General features: G+C 50.5%; 1 protein-coding gene and 1 non-coding gene across 6 annotated transcripts in view; one reads left to right on the forward strand and one right to left on the reverse strand.

Annotated features, from left to right (window-relative positions):
• The window catches only part of ARHGEF37 (Rho guanine nucleotide exchange factor 37), a 51244-nt gene that overhangs the window by 23596 nt on the left and 8718 nt on the right, over positions 1-18930 (forward strand). For all 5 annotated transcript variants that reach the window (XM_013051116.2, XM_013051107.2, XM_004737856.3 and 2 more), the window contains exons 4-10: positions 1639-1786; positions 10058-10257; positions 11588-11718; positions 12398-12502; positions 14166-14276; positions 15017-15346; positions 17744-17872. In XM_013051116.2, coding sequence (XP_012906570.1) covers positions 1639-1786; positions 10058-10257; positions 11588-11718; positions 12398-12502; positions 14166-14276; positions 15017-15346; positions 17744-17872 — 1154 coding nt within the window. The remainder of the gene's footprint in view (positions 1-1638; positions 1787-10057; positions 10258-11587; positions 11719-12397; positions 12503-14165; positions 14277-15016; positions 15347-17743; positions 17873-18930) is intronic.
• Positions 381-488, reverse strand: LOC123391970. The gene has a single exon (XR_006606645.1). It is a non-coding gene; the product is annotated as a U6 spliceosomal RNA (small nuclear RNA).

An 18930-nucleotide genomic window follows, 5' to 3' on the forward strand; every position in this document is an offset into this window, starting at 1 on the left:
TATCTGTCTGTATTTATATATTGAAACCGTGAACTCATACTGATACCTACAATTCCAGTCCATCCAATCCATGCTCACCTCTCATCCCTATTACCCTATCCCATTCCCTCATTCTTTCCACCCCAATCCATCCACCTGCTGCAGGTAACCAATCTCATAAATTTCTGATTTAAAAATATGGAGAGCGGGGCACCTGGGTGACTCAGTCGTTAAGCATCTGCCTTCCACTCAGGTCATGATCCCACGGTCCTGGGATCAAACCCCACGTCCTGACTCCCTGCTCAGCGTGGAGTCTGCTTCCTCTCTTTCTCTGCAGCTGCCCCTGCTTGTGTGCACGCACTCTCTCTCTGTCAAATAAATAAAATCTTTAAAAAATAAATAAAAATATGGAATGCATTATAGATTTGCCTGTTATTCTTGTGCAGGGACCACGCTCATCTTCTCCATATTGTTCCAACTTCCGTGTATGTGCTGCTGAAGCCGAGCGCTAGACTGGTCTTTTTAACACAGAAAGCAGATCATCCCTGCTCAAACCCCTGCCTCTATTAGAAGAAAACACAAACACTTTACTCCATCTTACCTACCTACTTGAGGCCCTGTGTGATCTGGCTGCAGCTGCTGGATTATTTTCTCTGCTTGGTGCTCTTGTTTTCTCTGCTTCGGCTATTCTTGCCTTTTTGCTGTTGCCCATATGCCCAGTGCTCTCTTGCCTAAGGCTTGAAGCCCTTTGCATTTCCTTTCCGAAAGCCTGGAGTGCTGCTCCCACTCCACGTTCCCAGGGCCCGTGCTTCTGGTCTCTGATAAACTTGCACGTCCTCCTGGAGGCCTTCCTTATGGAGATCTACTGCTTTCTAACGCTTTGTTATGCTTCTTCTTATCATCGCATTGTGACAGGTGCAACCTATTTACTTTCTGCCTGTCTTCACCACGGGGACACAGGCTCCATGAGGCAGAGACTTTGTTTTGTTCGCAGGGCGCAGAAGGGGGCATGACATCTAATTCATAGATAAGCAGTTGGTAAATATTGTGGGAGTCAAGTTTGCATCAGATGTTTTTACATGCCGTGTTTGATTTAGTTCTAACAAAAAAAAACACTTGGAGGTGAAGACTCTTATTCCAATCTGTGGGTGAGAAAATGGAAGGTCCAGGAGGTCAAGGGCTCACCCTAGGTGATGCCCCAGGGGAAGGGTTGGCTGGAGTGCTGTTCCTGGTCCTCTCTGACTGCAGAGTCCATGCAGGTGACAACCTGTGCTCTGCTTGAGCATGTCTTTGTAGCCTGGGGGTTTGAAGTTGTCCTTGGCACACACGTGATTATAAAGGTGTGACACGAGTACGTTCTGGGATCTGTAAAGCACCTCACAAATAATATTACTGCTGTAATGATAGCTGTGCTTTAGTAAGACTTCCCGGGCACCAGCCTGAGCAGCGTTCCGTCACGTAATCCTTCCAGCAGCCTTTTGAAAACAAGATGGAAACTCAGGAAGAAGAGGTAATTTGCCCAAAGTGGCCCAACAGGTCAGGCCTGGCGGTCCCAGTCCCCAGTGAAGGGCTCATCTGTCTAACTCACCACCTCCATGTCCCAAGTGAGGGGACAGATAGACATGCCTTTGGGGGTCCCTGTTGCTTTTTCACCATCAGGCAACTTGTTCCTGGAATTCCAAGAGGAGCTGGAGCGAGTCTACAGGGTCTACTGTGCCAGCTACGACCAGGCCTTGCTGCTGGTGGAGACCTACCGGAAGGAGCCGGAGCTGCAGCGAGAGATCCAGAGCGTCATCGAGGCTGTGGTGTGAGTAGCACCACCAGTGTGCGTGGGCTCCTGCTGCCGTCAGCCCTGGGGGTGGGAGCTGTCCAGGTCTCTCCCCTCCTCGGTGCTGCCCGTGCTCCTGCAGGGACACAATCCCCAACTCTCGGTGGCTTCAAGTAACAAAGGTTTATGCCCGCCTGATGCTGCACTGCAGGTCACCTGAGGCTCTTCTCTGGGCCATCCTCGCTTCGGGGCCCACGCTGACAGCAGCCACTCTCTGGGTTATTACCAGTAACTGCGGCAAAGGGCAAGGGAGCTCTGGAGGGCCCGATGCTGCTAATAAGTGCTCCAGGCCAGGGGTGCCTGAGTGGCTCAGTGGGGGGATTAAGTGTTCCAGGCCAGAAATGATATGCATCCCTTTCTTGTAATTCATGGCCCAGACCTAATCCTGTGGCTTTGTCCACCTGCCAGGAAGCCAGGGTATGCCACCATGCCTGGGGGTCCAGAGGTGGAAAAGCAGAAACATTTGGTGAACAGCACTCCTTTCTCCCACGGGAAGGGCAGTGAGATGGTGGGAACCATGTGCTGTAGGCAGCATGGCATGAGGCGGGCTCGGATCACCCTGGAAGGCCTCTCCACACACAGTTGAAATAGGATCCAAACTGCCCTGGGTGGCCTCACCACCCAGAGCTGGCACCAGTGGGTAGAAGCTCTAGATAGAAATTTGGAGAGAGTAGGGATTCCTGGGTGGCTCTGTCAGTTAAGGGTCTGCCTTCGGCTCAGGTCATGATCCCATGGTCCTGGGATCAAGTCCCTGCTCGGTGGGGAGTATGCTCCTCCCTCTGCCTGCTGCTCCCCCTGCCTGTGCTCTCTCTCACTCCTCATCTCTTTCTGACAAATAAATAAATAGAATATTTAAAAAAAGAAACATGTATAGAACAGATATTTTTTAAGTTAAAATTTTGAGTGGAGAACAGTTACATAGTTCAGAAGCTTTTTTTAAAATTGATGCCCCAGAAGCTTTAAAAAATCCAAATTTATGCAACACAAAAAATCCTGTCCTGTCCAGTCCTGTCCGTTCATTTACCTAAATACTACTCCCAGCCCCAAAGTCATGCTAACCACTTGTAAATTGCTTGTGGATCTTTGTAGAGTTCCTTTATGCATATAGAAGCAAATCAAATATATGCTGTCATTTCACTGCCTTTTTTAAAAAAGTTGGTATTTTTTTTTCCCCTCACCATGTATCGTGGACACCTTCCTATTCCATTGCATACATGTATGAGCCTTTGAACAGCGTGTTCTTCTACCACATGGCTGTTCCCCCAGTTCATTTAACTGGTTTCTATTAATGGACATTAATTTGCTTCTTTTCTTTCGCTATTACAGATAGCGTTCAGTGATTATTCGTGAGTGTATGTCATTTTACTCAGGTGCATATAGTTCTTTTTTTTTTTAAGATTTTATTTATTTTAGAGAGAGTGTGTGTGCATAGGTGGGGGATGGGCGGTGCAAGAGGGAGAGAGAGGATCTTACGCAGACTCTTCGCTGAGTGCAGAGCTCAATGCAGGGCTTGATCTCAGGACCCTGAGATCATGAGCTGAGCCAAAACAAAGAGTCAGACACTCAGCTGACTAAGCCACCCAGGTTTCCCACAGGTGCAGGTGTTTCTGTAAGGTGACTGTCCAGAAGTGGACTTTCTAGGTCAAAGAAAGCATATATGGATAATTTTGCTAAGATTGCAAACTTTCCTTCTATAAAGGCTATACTGTGAGCAAGGTGTGGGTGTCTGTTTCCTCATAGCCTCACCAGGGTGTGTCATTAAACTTTAGAGTAATGCCACTGAGAGAGGTGACAAATGGTGTCTCAGTGTGGTTTCATTTTGCATTTACATCTCATGATTAAAGTTGGTCATTTCTTCATATATTTAAGATCATTTATATTTCCTTGTCTGGAATTGTCTTGCTTCTTTTCTATTTCAAAAAGGCTTTACCTTCCCCAGGACAAGCTCCCCAAATGGAGATAGATGAAGGTCATTTTCTGGAAATCAGAATAGTGCAGGAGGATGAGAGGCGGCTGTTATTTTATCTTACTTAGACATTCTTTTTACACCCAAGAGAAGGACTATACAGAGTAAGATCTTTGAAGATGATGTTATCTCCTATGGAAGCTCCTGCTTCCTCCCCTGTTCCTCTCCCTTTATCCCTCCAACCTCCTGAAGCCTCCTTTTCAATTACCCTGGCCCCTCGCTAACCCCCAAAACTATATTCACTTCCCCCTTCGATTCATCCTTTCATGGGTCTTAGAAACTTAGGTTTTGGGGCACTTGGGTGGCTCAGTGGGTTAAGCCACTGCCTTTGACTCGGGTCATGATCTTAGGGTCCTGGGATCCAGCCCCACATTGGGCTCTTTGCTCGGGGAGAGCCTGCTTCTCTCTCTCTCTCTCTCTCTCTCTCTGCCTGCCTCTCTGCCTACTTGTGATAGTTCTCATAAATAAATAAATAAATAAAATCTTAAAAAAGAAAAAAGAAACTTAGGTTTTTGTGAGAGTCACTAAAAACATTTCAATAGGAGAGAGGCAGATAACAAAAACAAGAGTGGCACATGTGGGGCATAAGGGAGCAGTGGAGACTGTGGCCAGCCAGAGCCAACAGACCCTGTGTAGAAAGCAGCTGCAGCTCTGTTAACGTTCCCTGTGTAACAGAGCACCCAGAACAGAATGGCTTAAGACAGACACGTGTTTGGTTCATTCTGCTGCTTGTTAGCAATATGGCTGGGCTCCATAAAGGATTCTTCTAGCCCCGCCTGAGCACCTTCACATGCCCGTGATCACCTGCAGGTCAGCATTGCTGATCTCAGCTGGGCTCTCTTGTATGTCTGAGACACCGAGCTGATTCAGCTCTGGCTATACAGGCTCCGTCACCTGGCAGGTGGCCCAGGCTTGTTCACATGGTGGTCACAGGGTTGAGACAGGGGGAGAGCGGGAGGGAGGGAAAAGGGAAGGGGGGGCAGGAGAGGGTAAGGCCTTGGGAGGTCTTGGCTGGGAATTGGTGTTCTGTGACAGACCCAAGGGGTGGAAAAATTGACGCTGCTTCTCAAGGGGAGGAGTTTCAGGGTCGTACTCAAAGTGGGTACAACAGCAGCCGCCACAACAAAGGGTGTGCATGCAGAGAGTAGAATAATTATAGCCCTACTTTACAAACCATCCGCCTCAGTTGCCATGTAGGACTGTGAGTCCACTGTGGCCAGACCCTCCGACTTCTCAAAAGAAGTCAGAAACTGAGATAGAAATCTCCCAGGTGCCAAATACTGGCATCGAGCTCAGACAGGTTAGAAGCACCGTCGGGGGGCCCTCATTGGCTCAGAGGCTGCAGTTTCTCATGCTTTCCACACTCCGGTCTTTTCCAGCCAGACCAGTCCAGGCTTTTCTCATGGGCTCCGGTGCCACGCTGCCCAGTGGTGGATCTGGCTCCTCTCCAGCTCACCTTGGCAGAGCCATTTCATGTCTCCGAACCTGGTTTCCTTACATGTGAAAGGGGGAGTAATAACTGTGCCTCCTGGGGGGTTGGACTCACTTGTACCCAAGTGACACTGTAAACCCTAGCTATTACCCTTGTCCCGACTGGGCAGGGTTTGTAGTTCTCTGAAACCACACTGTGGCTCTCAGCACTAGTGGTTTCAATACTCCTTTTTTTTTTTTTCCTTTTTTTAAGGAATTTATTTATTTGAGGGAGAGGGAGAGAGCACAAGCAGGGGGAGCAGCAGAGGGAGAAGCAGGCTCCCTGCTGAGTAGGGAACCCAATGTTGGGCTCAATTCCAGGACCCCCGGATCATGACCTGAGCCAAAGACAGACGTTTAACCACCTGTGCCCCCCAGACGTCCCCCACTTTTTTTTAAGAGAGTGAGAGAGGGGTAGGGGAGAGAGGCAGAATGAGAGGGAGAGAGAAAATCTTAAGGAGGCTCCACACCCATCACAGATCCCGATGCAGGGCTCAATCTCACGACCCAGAGATCACGACCTGAGCCAAAACCAAGGGCCTGACATTCAACCAACTGAGCCACCCAGATGCCCCTCAATGCTCCTTTTTTGTAAAAAACTTTAAATTAATATCCTGACATATATTCTTGAAATAGATTGGCAGATAGAGAGAGAGAGAGATACCCTGCCTGTATACATAACTGGAAAGAAAAGATAATGGCTTAAAAGTAATAAAAAGAAGTAAAAGGAAAATAATGTCTAATAAAGTAATATGTATTTCAGTGTGGAGCTGCCTGGGCACCGCTATCCTAGAAATCTAATGAAAGAATCAGATGCTGGCACCTACTTGTAATAAATAAGTTTGGATTCAAGGAAAGAAAAGTCAGAAGCCATTCCATGTAAGAAGTATCGAAAAAGGAAAGAGCAGAGAAGGCACATGCCGTAGAATGACAAGTAGCCATGAGAGCACATTTGACCTCCCTGTGTATGATAAGAAGCAGCAAATGACATAAATGACACAGGGATAACATTATGCTCTGGGGGCAGAGGAAGTGAGGAAGTAGGACGTATGATGTTCTTGCAGATGGTCTGGGTCTTATTTATGAAAGGTAGCATCATAAAAATTTCCAGTGCTTGGGGCGCCTGGATGGCTGTAGTTAGGTGTCTGCCTTTGGCTCAGGTCCTGATCCCAGGATCCTGGGTTTGAGCCCCACATCAGGCTCCCTGTTCAGCAGGAAGCCTGCTGCTCCCTCTCCCACTCCCCCTGCTTGCATTCCCTCTCTCACTGTCTCTGTCAAATGGTCACAGTAGAAGGAGAGGGAGAACCAGGCTCCCTGCTGAGCTGGGAGCCTGGTTCTCCCTCTTCTTCTGCTGTTCTCCCTGCCTGTGCTTATGCTCTCTCACTCTCTCTGTCAAATAAATAAGTAAAATCTTAAAAAAAAAAAAAAAAAAAAAAAAAGACTTCCAGTGCTGTGATCAGTTACTGGATGGAGTTAGATAGTCACAAGAACACCTCTGATCTCAAACTTGCAACACATTTTGAGGCATTCATTCAGCCTGTGCATGTTCAGAGGGCCCTAGGAGACATGGCACACTGCTCCACAGTGCAGGGCTGTCCTTGCAGACGGCCTGCTGCCCTGGACCCTCCTGCTAAGTACCTGGAGCAGTCCAGTGCCTGCAAGTTTCCACCATGCCCTCGATGAGAGCCCCTGGTCCAGTGTTGCCCCAGGAAGGCCATTCATCCTGCCAGCCCTTGCTTTCCACCTCCTCTCTCTTGAGACAGTAGTCCTGGTTTTTTTGTGCATATGATCATGGGACTGTTTCTGGAGCTTAGCCAACTAGAATCACCACACCAAGCAGTAAGGGGTTCTTCCTCATCCATCTAATCCAATTCTTTGTGATTCCAAAATGCATGCTGCTTGCTACCTTTTTATTTGGCTGGGTGAGCTGGCAGGATCTTCAATTTGTCCTGTCTCTTAATGCAGCTCCCACCTGAGGGCCAGGGGATCAAAGCTTGCCCTTGCAGTGGGCAGGAAGCTCTGCAGCTGGGGGCGGGGGCGGGGGGGGGAAAGCTGCCCTGCAGAGGCTGATCAGTCCAGCACAGAGCACCCACTCTCAGAATGACAGCCGAGGCAGTGTTTGGGGAAGGCAAATAATCTCTCTTTTCCTTTATTGACAATCTTCCTTCATTTTATTTTTTTAAAAATTTTTAAAAACTTATTTGAGAAAAAAGCAGGGGGAAGGGGCAGAGAGAGAGGGAGAAGCAGACTCCCTACCAAGCAGGAAGCCTGACACAGGGTTCGATCCCAGGACTCAGATCATGACCCGAGCTGAAGGCAGACGCTTAACTTTATGTGCCACCAGGCACCCCTCTTTTTTCATTTTAAATATAAAAATAATGAATGCTTACTGAAAAAAAGGAATATTTAAACAAAACACGGGGAAATAAAGAGTAAAAGTCCTTTGTCCTTCGGTCTCACGTTTCTCCGTCCCTCCACCTGGTGGTTAACTTTTCCATCCAAACTTTCTTCTGTTCATTTATTATTTTTTTTAAAGATTTTATCTATTTATTTATTTGACAGACAGAGATCACAAGTAGGCAGAGAGGCAGGCAGAGAGAGTGAGGGAAGCAGGCTCCCTGCCGAGCAGAGAGCCCAATGCAGGGCTCAGTCCCAGGACCCTGAGATCATGACCCCAGCCGAAGGCAGAGGCTTAGTCCACTGAGCCACCCAGGCGCCCCAGCATCTGACTCTTGATCTCAGCCAGGTCTTGAACTCAGGGTCATGAGTTCTATCCCCATGTTGGGCCTACTTTAAAAAAAAAAATTTTTTTCCCCTCCGGATTACCTTAGAAAAGCTGTAATCATAAAAGGCTGCTATGATTCTGTCATGACCCCTTGCTAATTGGGGAGGAGAGCTGTAATTCTCTCTTTGAAGATCCCATGTACTCTTATTTGTGGACAGCTGTCCTCATGAGGCAGTTGGGCCCTTTCCCATGGAAAGTAAGCCCAGAGGACAGAGCTTTGCAAATATCTGGTGACTTTTCCATCTCCCCTGCCTGTGGTTGGCCAAATGCTAGGAAACCCATGGTGAGAGCAGATGGTCAGTGTAGGCACGTCTTGACAGGTATTCCTACCCCTGCCTCCCCCACAACCCCCCGTGGCTAATGAGAGAGCACCCACCTGTTCTGCCTGTCCTTAGCCTCAGGGGTGATACTTCCTGGACATTTGGTCTGGAAATATTTCCTTAGGAGGAAGAGTAAGAAGCCAGGGTACCATGGAGAGAGGGTGGAGAATGGTTTTGAGCAGCATCTGTGAGTCCTCTTGGAGGAGGCGTGCTAGACATTGAGGTTTAAAACCCTCATAGGCTTCTTGAAAGGCAGGTCTGAGGGCTTCTGGTTATGATCAAGGAAAACTGTGTGAGCCTCTTCCCAGAAACCACTGACAGGTATTTTTTCCTGCAAATCCCCGAAATCAGCAAGAAAGGGACTAGAAAAAGTCATCTATTCATCAAATAGTGCATCTGGAAGGGATCTTGACACTACTCATTCTTGTGTTCTGCACCTGTAGAAAAATAGAATGTAATAAACATATACCACTACCTAAAACTAACCAGTGTTAACATTTTGCTGCTGTTTTTACACTGAACTGTTTAAAGATAAGTAATAGAAATCATGACTGTTTACTATTAAATAATTTTTTTTCCCTAAAAATTTTACTTATTTATTTGAGAAAGAGAGAGAGAGCGATTGAAAGAACAGGTGGGAGGAGGGACAGAAGGAGAAGCAGACTCTCTGGAGAACAGGGAGCCTGATCCAGGACTCACCCAGGACCCTGGGATCATGACCTGAGCTGAAGGCAGAGGCTTAACCAACTGAGCCACCCAGGTGCCCCCTACCCTTAAATAGTTTTTTTTTTTTTAAGACTTTATTTATTTATTTGACACAGAGAGAGAGAGAGAGAGATCACAAGTAGGCAGAGAGGCAGGCAGAGAGAGAGGAGGAAGCAGACTCCCTGCTGAGCAAGGAGCCAGATGTGGGGCACGATCCCAGGACCCTGAGATCATGACCTGGGCCAAAGGCAGAGGCTTAACCCACTGAGCCACCCAGGCAGCTCTACCCTTAAGTACTTTAAATGCATCTCTATAAACACAAAGTTCCTGTGATTTTTTTTTTTTTTCGAACTTTCAACTGGTAAAGCCACAAAACCATTTTACTGCATGAAATGTCAAATGGGTGCCCTACATACAGAGTTGAGCTTAGGACATAGCCAGGTGGACGTGTCACGCAGGCAGCTGACCGTGTGAGTCCAGAGCTCAGAACAGAAGTGGGAAAACAGAGGTCTGGGTTGGGGCTGTGTTAAAAGCCATCCGACTAAATGAAGTCAGTAAGAGAAGGAGTGGAGGGGAGGGAAGGCCCAAGGGCAATCTGGCATTGGAGGGAAGCCAGCAGAGGAGGCCAAGAGAGTATCCCACGGAGCAGGGAAAGCCGGGCAAAAGGCATCTCTGGGGCCAAAAGAAGAAAGTGTTTTAAGAGCAGGGACAAGTCAGCTGTGTCTGCTGCTGACAGGCCAGGGAAGTGGAGGACCGAGAACTGACCGTTGCATTTAGTACAGATGGGAAACCAGGACCCAGAAACCGGAACAGTGAGAACTAGCAGTGCCTCTCTAGCATCTAGACCTCATGCATTACAGATGAGGAAACTGAGAACCACGTAAGGAGGGTGACTTGCCTGAGATCACACAGCGAGTTAAAAGGCAGAGCTGGACCTAGAGCCCAGGGCTCCTGTTCCCCGGAACAGTGGGTTTCCCCTACCTAATGCCAGCCTTCTCCCTCAGGCCACAAGCTGGGCCCTCAGGCCTGAGTTTCTTACTGGTGATCCCTCTTCAGAGGATTACAAAGTACCCACTGCTGCTGCAGAAAATCCTGGAGAACACAGTCCCTGATGCCAGTGCCTACCCTGTGCTTCAGAGGGCTGTCTCTGCCCTCCAGGACGTGAACACCAATATCAATGAGTACAAGAGGCGCAAGGAAGTGGGTAAGGACTTGGGGGATTTAGGGGTTATATCAGTGAGAATGCTTCCAGGTACAAAAACACTCATTTCAAGCCATCTTCATTAATAAAGGAAATGTAGTGGCTCATGTAACCACAAGTCCAAAGGTAATATGGACTTTAGGTAGGGTTTGATCAGGGTGTTGGCTCCATTTCCCTAAAATTCTCTCATCTCTGATCTTTACTGTGTGTTACTTCATGTCCAGGCTGGCCTCCCTCATAGTAGTAAATGGCTATTGCTGTTCTAAGACTCACATCTGATAACACACCCTGCAGGGATCTTTCACCCCTTAGTCATAAATTAGATTGGAGTGTCATTCTGATAGGACCCATTTGGGTCCTGTGCTCACCCTGAACCAGTTACCATTGTTAGGGGAATGCCATAAGTTGTTTGGCTTGGGCCTGGCTTATGTATAATTCTTGGAACCAATCACTGTGATCAGGAGTTTGAGATTATATGAACTGGCTTAGCCCAGCTAGCACCCACCCCTTGAACCAAAGCAAGATCAGTCCCATGCTAACCAACTGCATATACTGTGGAGGAGAAATTAATATGGAGGAGGCCAAGAGCTCTGTGTGTGTGTGTGTGTGTGTGTACACATACCTTGGGAAGGCCAGCTAGTGCACGGGAAACTCTGTCTCTTAGGTTGTTAAAACAAAAAGGTTTGGGAAATGAGGCAGTGTCCCAGGTAGAGAGCAAACTCCACTGTGCCATCTGGATGGTATGATAGTGATAATCCAGTTCCTGTGACACGTCTTCCATTCCTTATCTGGTTTGATCCTTACTGTTGCTCTTGGAGACTGGCCCCGGTAGCCTCATGTCACGGTCAGGTCAAATGAAATCTCTGATCGTTCCCTCCAGATGCCAGAGCTGGTGAGAGGCAGAGCCGGCTTTCAGACTCAGGCCGGGGGTGGAAAGCCCTGCACCGGGAATGGGGCTTCATGGTTCCCAGCCTGGCCTGGCTGACACGGGCCCTGGGGCCTCCGGCAACTCATCTCTCCCTTGAGTCCTCCTTTAAAAAGTCCATTCAAACCCACTGTCTTCTGTGATCCTCCGAGCAAGCACAGGGGGTGGCTGGTCTCGTTTACGAATAAGGAAGCAGGCTGAGGAAGGGGCACCTTGCCCAAGTCAGGCTGCTCAGCCAGCCTCATACCTTGCAGCCAGCCCAGGTCTCGCCCTCTGCGTGCTGCTGTTGGAGCGGGTGTGCTGCTTGAGACAAGGGCCCAAGCGGACGCCTAGCCAGGTGTGTCCGGGATGCCTGCTCTCCTGGGTCAGCTCTGGTCCCCGTGCCTTCCCTCTCCTCTGTTTCTGCAGCCTCCAAGTACGCCAGAGTGGAGCAGCTGACCCTCCGGGAGCGGCTGGCCCGCCTCAACACGCACACCCTCTCCAAGAAGACCACTCGGCTGAGCCAGCTGCTGAAGCAGGAGGCCGGGCTCGTGCCCAGGGTGAGCCTGGGCGGAGGAAGGGTGGCATCCCAGCCCTTCCAGAGGGGAAGGACTGTGCTGTGGGTGGAGCAGGTGGCTTAGACTCCTGTCAGAGGTGGCGGCTGAGGGGGTTGCAGGGACCTCTCCACATGCGTTGCTAGTAGGGGCTGAGCTGTCACCCTCACATGATTCCGAAGAGCCGGCTGGGGCTCTCTCCAGGGCACCCTGTGCTGTCCTTTGCTGAGCATCACTTTCTGCAGATAGGAAAGCTAACCTCTGGGCATGGGCAAGGGACCAGCTTGGAATAGCTCCCAGGAACAGCTCAGATTGCTGGGGGCACTTACTCTAGACCAGGCATTATTTGATCAGCACAATGAAGTAGGTGTTTTTATTACCCCATTTGCAGCTGAAGAAAACAGGCTCAAGGAGGGTAACACTTGCCCCAGGTCACACAGCCAAGGACCTAGGACTCCTGCGCTTGCGTATCTTACTCTGTGATCTGAGTACCAAACCACTAAGCAGCACTCACTGCCTCTAACCATCCCACTCAGCTTTGGGGCTGAAGGACGAGGCTCTGGTGGGCAGGGCTGCGGACAGGTGGGCCCCAGTGAGAGCTTGGGACATGGATGGGCCCACGCGTTCCCCCGCCTCCTCCCTGCGTGGATATTCTCAGCGTTCACAGATCTCACTCTCCTCTCAGACGGAAGACAAGGAATTTGACGATTTAGAAGAGAGGTTCCAATGGGTGTCACTGTGTGTGACCGAGATGAAGAACAATGTGGCTGTTTACCTGGATAATCTGGAGGTGAGGATTCTGCCGGTAACGATGACTGGGCTGCGCTGGGCTGGGTCCCCCAGGCAGGACGCCTGGGGTCCATCCGACAAGCTGGCAAAAGCACCAGCCGCAGGAACCCAAATGGAAGAGGTCACCGGGTCGCTGGCCGCAGGTCAGAGGAAGGGCCACAGGCGAGTGCTCCCCAACCCACAGCTCTCGGGGTGAGGTTCCCACTGAGCAGGGTTAAAATTCACTGGGGTTTGAGTCCCAACCCACCAGTCTGGCACCTAGAGCAGGTGACACAGGTGCCTATGAAAGTGAAGAAGGTAATATTGTCACATGAAATGTGCACATGTCCGAGTCTTAGTGTCTAATAGGCTGTTGACGAGACTTTTCAGTAGAGTTAAATGCATAATAATACTTAGAATTTGACCATATAGGTGAACAAAGCCTAAAGGGGCAGCAGTTACTTGACTTGGAGAAGCCGTTGCTGTTTGGGAATGTGGACCCGACGGTAGCCAATTCTGGTTTTAGGGGGAAAAAAACTTTCAGATGATATCTCATGATGTGTCCACATGAGCAGCAAATTTAATGAAAACTTAAGTACTCTGTAGGCCCAAGAAAATGTATTTCTACAGGCTGAATTCAGCCCACAGGAACACCAGTTTGCATGCCAACAGGCACATTATTTTCCTTGTCCCCAAACTCTCCTTCACTGTTGTCATTGACGCTGACTCATTCCATCCACTCCGTCCCTTTGTGGTTTTGTCCTCGGTCATGGCCATTCGCACAAAGCGGCTTGGTCAGAGGATAACGGGCTCTTTGGATAATGGGATTTGGGGTGTCCTTACGGGAAGTGTGGGAAGCAAGGGAGGTCATAGTTGCAGGCCCCTCTGTGTGGGGCAGATCCCTCTGCTTTTTCCCACTCCATCCTGGGCCCCCTGGGCAGAAGGCAGCAGGAGCCCGTCATAGTGCAGCGAGACGGGAGGGGACGGCTCCCAGAAAGGACGGAGAAGCAGGCTCACGTGCGAGACCCATCTGGCTTTGCAGGGTAGGACAGATATTTGAAAGCATTAAGCTGTGTTCCCCCAGAGGCAGGCTTACATGACATAGAGTCCCCCAGCAAGCATGGGACCCCTCCTTTAATCCCCTGAGTGCAGGAAAAGCTGCTTTGGCTGGTGTGTCTTTTAACACTGGCGCAGTGTGTCTCGGGCCAGGAGCCTTCTGCCGGCGGGGCTGTCCGGACAGAACTTAATGACGTTGTTTGCTTTTACAGCAGTTACTCTTACATGCCTGTTTGTGGCAGTTACTGCTGGTTTTCCCGTTATGGTAGTAGTGTCATAAGGTGATTAAAAAAAAAAATACACTGATATGAAAAGGAATGGTTAGTTGATTTCAGGTATCCATCGAATATGTGGAATATGGGCACGGCAGTGAAATCAGAGGTTCCGTGCAAACATACCCGGTCGGGGAAGCGCTGGATTAGGGAGAAAGGGCTGGTTCTGTTGCAGGAAGATTCGCTAATCACCCGAGCTGTGCAAGGATGGAGTACGCTGTGTGCTTCCCTGTCGCGGGGGGGGGGGGTGTGGAGGGCTGGACCGCCTCTCCAGAGGTAGGGTGAGAGTAGGGGGTGCAGGCGTGGGATGGCCACAGTGGGTCCTCATTGGCTGTTTCTCGTCTGCTCCGGGTCCAGGCTTTCCTCCGCTTCCGGCCCCAGGAGTGCGATCTGGACATCGCTGGAGGGCCCGTGCCGGAGTACTGCAGCCTCATGCGGGAGCTCCAGCTCCAGGCCTTCCCACGCTTCGTGAGTCCAGCTTCTCCTTTCCCCTTCCTTTGAGAGGCAGGTCGTAGAGCCTAGTGAGAATAGTATTTAGGGGCCTCCTGGCTGGCTCGGTCAGTAGAGCGCGCAACTCTTGATCTCAGGGTTGTGAGTTCAAGCCCCACGATGGCTGTAGAGATGACTTAAAGCCAGGCCCTTTATATGATTGTTGCACCCATAACCTTCCAGAGCAGTAAACAGGGCAGACATTATTATTATTAATGCATTTTACTGATAAAAATAGCCTCAGCTAATGTTTGCTATGCCTTACTATCCACCAGGCAGATAAGCTGCTCAACGCTTTATAGTCTCCATTAATCCTCACAACACAGCGTATGGGGCAGAGGCTGCTAAGAGCAGCACTCTGCAGGGGAGAGCTGGAGCACAGGGAGGGCGACTTCCCAGCTTATTCACATGGTCAGTGTCAAGATGGAATCTGAGTCCCAAAGACTGTGTTTGTGGTCACCCCTCTCTACAAAATCTCCTAAGATCTGTACACAGATGTTAGGAAGGGCCAGGCCCTCTGCTAAGCTCATACATGCTCTGTCCCCATTGTTCAGGTGGGCACACTGAGGCCCAGAAAGGTTAGATAACATGCAAGAGGTCACATCGAGTTGGTGGGGGTGGGACTACCGCCTGGTCCTACCTCCCTCCAAAACCCCTTCTCCCCAGTGCCTGCCCTCTGCCGCTCCCTTTCCCAGCCCCGAGCTCCCCTCTCCCCACAGAAGCAGCGGCTAGAAGGCCTGGTGTGGCAGCCATTGTGCACCCTGGTCAAAGCCCTGGCTGGCCCTCAGAACCTGGTCAGGAAGCGTCTGGACAAACTCTTGGACTTCGAGAGGGTGGAAGAAAAGCTGTTGGAGGTGGGCAGCGTGACGTACGAGGAGCAGGAGGCCCGGCACACGTACCAGGCCCTCAACTCCCTGCTCGTGGCCGAGCTCCCGCAGCTGAACCGGCTGGCCGTGCGCTGGCTGGGCCAGATCCTGTGCACATTCGTGGGCCTCCAGAGGGACCTCGCACAGCAGGTGCTGCAGAGGGCGGAGGGCAGCTTGGCCCAGGTAAGGCCTCTGGGACTGGGGCACCTCTGCCGAGTAGCCAGGGCCTCATAGCCCTGCAGCCAGCAGTTCAAGGGGGCTGGCATGGAGGGAGATTAGGCCGTCAGTGCTTAGCAGGCGGCCATGGGGACCTCCTGGACCTCTCTTATGTCATTTGCCCATTCCTGGAGTCCGATCATGTAAACGAGAATAGAACTGGGACTCCGGGCGATTCCTGGGCTCTGGGATTCAGAAGCGGTGGAGGCTCTGCTGAGAAAATAGCAGACCTTGGGGCCCGTCCTTGGAATATATTAGAAGTCGGTGACAGAGGCCCGGCCCTTCCCCAAAGTCGGGAGTCAGTGTCTCTGGTTGGTGTTCCCGCTGCTGTGTCTACTTCTAGCAGCTGCATCCTCGTGAACATGTGGTGTGTCCCTTCGATGCATTATCCCAGCGCATCCTCACACTGGCCGTAGAGAGTAGGTACCATCATCATCTGCGTTCCAAAAGGAAGCTGAGGCACAGAGGGGTTAGACAGCATGCCCGAGGCCACACAGCCGATAGCAGGAGTTCACCCTGGCAGCTCAACTCCTGGGCTCTGAACACTGCTTGGCATCCTAGTAGAAAAGTTGTCCGCTGAAAGATCTATTTATATGGATTGCAAAGAAGTTTGGACAAACTTCCAAGGACAAACTTTGAATTCAGAGCTTTGAGGACCAGGGAAGAAAACCAAGCTGCTTTCAAGTCTGTCTCTGTCAGCATCAGAGCTGAGGGACTGTGGGCCTGGCCCCTAGGATGGTCCAGCACTCCTCAGAGCACACAGTGTCTCCTGGGCTTCCTGGTCTGTGGCTCAGCCGCCCCCTTGCACTGTGTTGCATGAAACTTCCTCTGAAACGCTCGTGACCCCTGGCTCCTTGTCCCAGGCCACCCTGTGGTCCCATTTCCTGGACACTGATTCTGAGTGTGACCGCATCCCTTTGCACAGACCCCTTGCTTGGCCTGAAATGCCTCCAGCCCAAGGCCCTCTATGCCTTTCACAATGCCTGGTGCAAGGTAGGAACTCCCCAAATATGTGACGGATGAATGAACCTTTCCATTCCCTCTTGCAGCTGGGAGAGCCCATCTCCCCATCGCACATACTCCAACAGCCCTTAGGATGTGCTGTGCTAAGCGCTTCGCAGAGCCTGCCTTCAGCTGGGGCGCTGGAAGAAGCTGTTTCTCCTCGTTGAGGAGGGCTGAGACGATAGGCTTTTATTCTTTTGGGCCTTCAAAGCATTTAGTACAGAGTTCTGTCTTAGACGTGCTTTTTGAATTTAATTAAGCCTGAACCATCTGACAAAAGAAGCATTTCTTTCCCAAAGTCGGAGGGTCGGTGTGATTAGATAATCGTCATTCTCTTTCCACCCTCCAGTTCTGTCTGTAGGGCTGCCAGGTCTCTTGTGTTTAGACTGGGATGTGTGGGCCTGGGGAGTGTTGCTGGAGGCCAGCAGCGGGAAGATCAACTTTATAAAAGTAGAAAGTGGGTCTTTCCTGGTTGGGCCTGTCCTTTCGATTGTTTGGACCTGTCAGTGACTGGTGCCAGCTTCCTTGTCTGTGTCCTCTGGCCCATTGCCCTGGACCAGTCCCATGGAGCCTGGGAAAGGCCTGCACAGTAGAACCTCAGTCTGCATCCTGGGGGCAGGGGAAAGGTTCTAAGTCAGACCCAAGAGCAGTAAGCTTGGTGACAAGCAGAGAGGGCTGGTCTCCATTAGCTGTGAATCTTACTCGTTCCTTGGTTGTTGGGAAGAATGCAGGAGATGGCTAGCTAGGCCATGGTCTCAGGATGCGGCATTACTCAGAACTCCTTGGGCTCCAAACCAGCTGAGGCATAAAGAAGGACATCCTGATTTGCATAAATGGGAGGCCCAGGAGGCGATCGAACCCACGGCAGGTGCATTCAGCACAAACAGTGTCAGGGCTCCGATTTTCTCTCCATCTCCTAGCTCTGTTTCCCTGTCTGGGCTGGCTTCATTCTCAGGACAACCTTTTTCTGCATGGTGGAAGAGACAGTTTTTACATCTCAGCATCTAAAAGAGAAGTTTTCCTCTTGCTCTCAGTCTTCATATTCTAAATGTGATGGGAGGATTCTGCCTGGCCTTGCTCGGGTTTGTTGTTTAGTCCGTGGACTGCTCACAGCAGATGGGAGAAGGGAGGCCGTGCCTGCCACCCCTGTGGCCACAGCTCCACGGTGGGCAATATTCCTAGACTCCCACAGAAGGACACTTTCTTGAAGGACACTGAGCAGGGCAGTCAGCAAACACACATGACAGCTGACGATGACATTAAAATCCCTCTTCACACACCTGGGGCTGGAATGTAGACTACCCGAATCTTTCTGTCCCCTTCCTCCCAGAGAATGCTCTGATGACAGTGTCTGTCCCACAGCTACCCCACTACCACCTCTCCGAGCCAGCCTTTTGGAAGCTGGTGGAGGACACCCTGGGCCAAAATGGTCACCAGCTTCGCTCCTTTCAAGAGAACTTTGAGAAAGTGCTGCCACCTCCCACCGCACAAGTAAGTGTCCCTCCTGCCCCGCAGACTGTCCAGTCCTTTACCTGCCAGTGGGGGAAGGCCCGGTCCCGTTTCCTTTTCTTACCCCAGGTTTCCCTGTACCCTTTTCCTCTTCTTTCTGTCTGTGAGCCAGAGGAGGTGATAGGATTCACACCACCTACACACATGCTCCTCGTGGCCAATAAACATCAGAGAAGAACAGTAGAATATTAAGTGCAATTAGACATAATAACAGACAAGTGACATCAGCATCCCCAAACCTGGAATTTCACATTTTTTTAAAAAAGCTTACTCTGTTTCCTTACCATCCCACTGAACTGGCTTCAGATACCAGCATTCAGGGTGAATAAAAAGTGGGAATAATAAATCATTTATATTTTCATTTTGCTATGGCATTTTCAATTGCAAAACACAGCATTTCAGCTGCATTATGGTTTACAGACTTTGGCTGGCCAGATGCTTTTCTGAGTAAAGTATTTTTCTCTAAAATAGAAGGAAAGGGTATGTTTCCGGTGCACTTGAAGGATGTACGCAGGTAGCATACGTCGGAAGTGGAGCTGAATTAGCCGAAGGGAGAAGGGGGCCCCGCAGGGGACAGACCTGGACGAGAGACTCCTGAAGCTGTGTGTTCAGTCCCATGTGAAATGTAAAGTCAAGGGTGGGGAAACAGGGCCAGGATTCCCCAGAAGGGAGGAAGGGGCTCCAGAGACCCAGAGAGACAAGTAAAGGAGCCCATCCCACAAGGGCTGGCCCGTAGAGGTGGCCTGTGCACCTGACTGGAATGCAGAGAAGGCCAAAGGCCATCAGGGATGCAGGCCCTCTCCGAGGACAGCGGACACTTCCTCAGGCCACAGCCATGCCCCCCCTCCCCCCCACACACCAAGGCTGTCCCAGCCAGAGGTCCCACGGGGGTTGGGGTGGCGTGGGCCCTACAGTGTTGGGGGGAGGACAGGTACAGAAAGTAAAGAGCAGAGCAGCCACTCAGATGAGTCCTGGGAAACTCCTCTCTCTCTCTACTTGAGATAATAATATTTTTCTTATTGTAAAAGCATTTCATGCTG

Source organism: Mustela putorius, unplaced genomic scaffold, assembly GCF_011764305.1.
Source record: "Mustela putorius furo isolate JIRA1106 unplaced genomic scaffold, ASM1176430v1.1 tig00000407_pilon_pilon_pilon, whole genome shotgun sequence".
Taxonomy (NCBI): Eukaryota; Metazoa; Chordata; class Mammalia; order Carnivora; family Mustelidae; genus Mustela; species Mustela putorius.